The 2,034-nt window shown below is 33.4% G+C and overlaps 2 protein-coding genes across 2 annotated transcripts in view; both read right to left on the reverse strand.

The window, feature by feature from the left end:
* LOC106458210 (variant surface antigen F-like) overlaps window positions 1-1,403 on the reverse strand; it is a 2,892-nt gene extending 1,489 nt beyond the window's left edge. Inside the window, exon 1 of the mRNA XM_013917685.1 lies at window positions 1,377-1,403. Coding sequence (XP_013773139.1) covers window positions 1,377-1,403 — 27 coding nt within the window. The remainder of the gene's footprint in view (window positions 1-1,376) is intronic.
* The window catches only part of LOC106458209 (thyroid peroxidase-like), a 105,833-nt gene that overhangs the window by 74,678 nt on the left and 29,121 nt on the right, over window positions 1-2,034 (reverse strand). The gene's annotated exons all lie outside the window — the stretch shown is intronic.

Genomic DNA, 2,034 nt, shown 5'->3' on the forward strand with positions numbered 1-2,034 from the left:
GGATAATGAAACAGCATCAGGGAAGTCATTAAAATGATTAAATGTTTTTAATTAAACAGGGTTCCATTTTATTTACACGTGTGTTTACTTTTTCTGTTAACGTTTTATGATTTCTTTCAAGTTGTAAATTTAGATTTGATGATAATAAATTTGTAATTCTCTATTTAAGGTATATTGGATTATCCCATCTGTATAATTTTTTTGTTTTATGTACTCTGAGATAATATGCAAGCTAAAATAGAAGTGATGTGACCCACCAGCAAAACTTTTTCCGGAAAAAATTGAAAAATGACTCATTCGTAAAAAAGGTTGCCGACTATAAGTCTGTACTCTGTATGGTACTCCGCGTTCACTTAAAAATCCCCTAAAGAATACATATATTGGTATCAAATTTAAAAATACAAAGCTCCCCAGACTGCAAGTAGACTTGTGTTCACGAAAATAAACAAACAAACAAAAAAGCAAGCTTTTCTTCCTTCTAATTTTGACTTACTTTAATTTAAAGCTGAAAGTCTGAAAATATATCCATCGAGAACCAATAATGCACTATACATCGTGTAACAATAATGTGGTATACATTGTGTAACAATAATGTGGTATACATTGTGTAACAATAATGTGGTATACATTGTGTAACAATAATGTTGTATATATTGTATAATTAGAGTTTCCTTTGAGAAAAAAAGTGATAGGGCCAAGTGTGGTTAGCGTTGTAAGGTTCTATGGGTCAACTGTTCCCGTCTCGCTAACATTAAAAAAAAATCGCTCTCCGCTCTTCTGAGCCGTGGATTTGAAATAAATCCCACTTGGCGGTGTGTGCTGTTGATTAACTGCCTTCCCTCTAGTCTGTCAATTCAAAATTAGGGACAGTTATAACGCAGCTTTCCACAAATATTCGAAACTAGCAAACAAAAGTGATAATGATTATCTGGTGTTTTTAAGTAGAAAACAAACTGCATATCTTACCTGTTTATATTCATTATGTGGTTGATTATTTAACAACTATTCTGTTGAGGATTCTTTCAGGAGCTAATATCAGTCAGTAGTCTAATACACACGTCTGGCTCTGACAGAAAGAAGTAAGCTACAGTTTGTTTGTTCAGGTAACGATACAATTTAAATAATTATGCTCTTATAGTATAGAGTTCTCCGTGGATCTTAAGATTCAGGGTTACTACATTCATTTACTCGTGTTACCTTCCAAGGAGATATAACTATTTCAACGGTGGTTCTGAACTTTAAGTACCTCACGAAAAAGGCCCTTGTCTGTTCCTCTATTCCAACACGAATCAATTACAATGTACTCATCAATTACGCTGGGCCTCAGGGTATTAGCCGAGAAATCATTGTAAGTGAATTTCTGTAAGTCCTCTTACCACATACCGCACGGAGTTGGGTGTCATACTGTTAGTTTCACTTCTCTATGGCCTACATACACACTTAACGAAGATGCGCCCAGTTAGAGAGAGAAAATAAAGTGAGTGGGATTACCGTATAAACTGGATTTTTCGCTAAATCAATGACCTACATCATCAACAAAAGTCTGAAAGTGGCCAGCCTTAAATTTTATCTTGCTGATCTCAGAATAATTAGTGCTAGCGCACTTACTGTTTTATTGCTTTTAACTAGAACGTAAGTTCATGAAATATGTAGCACTGAAGACACATACAAGTCTACATGTCGTAATTTTGTTCTTTAGTTCTTCTCACTTATATATCAAAACATCAATAACTTATATCCTCTATAGGAAAATAAGGTTTGTGAGTAAGTAAACTGGTTAACTTTGAGGAAAAAATAATTAATGAAAACCAAAAGACCACTTACTTGATCACAAAATACGACAGTCAAAAAGAATATAGTAACTTAGGTAGAAAAATACTCCAGTTACGAAAGAAACAAACAAACTAAATAACGTGTTTCAGAAATAAATAAATAATTTTTATTCGTTGCAAAATTAGACCTAAAACGCTCCAGTTATCTTTAAAAACAAAGAGCCAAATTAGATCCTATAGGCATCATAGAACAACAGCATGA

This window comes from Limulus polyphemus, unplaced genomic scaffold (assembly GCF_000517525.1).
Source record: "Limulus polyphemus unplaced genomic scaffold, Limulus_polyphemus-2.1.2 Scaffold429, whole genome shotgun sequence".
Classification (NCBI taxonomy): Eukaryota; Metazoa; Arthropoda; class Merostomata; order Xiphosura; family Limulidae; genus Limulus; species Limulus polyphemus.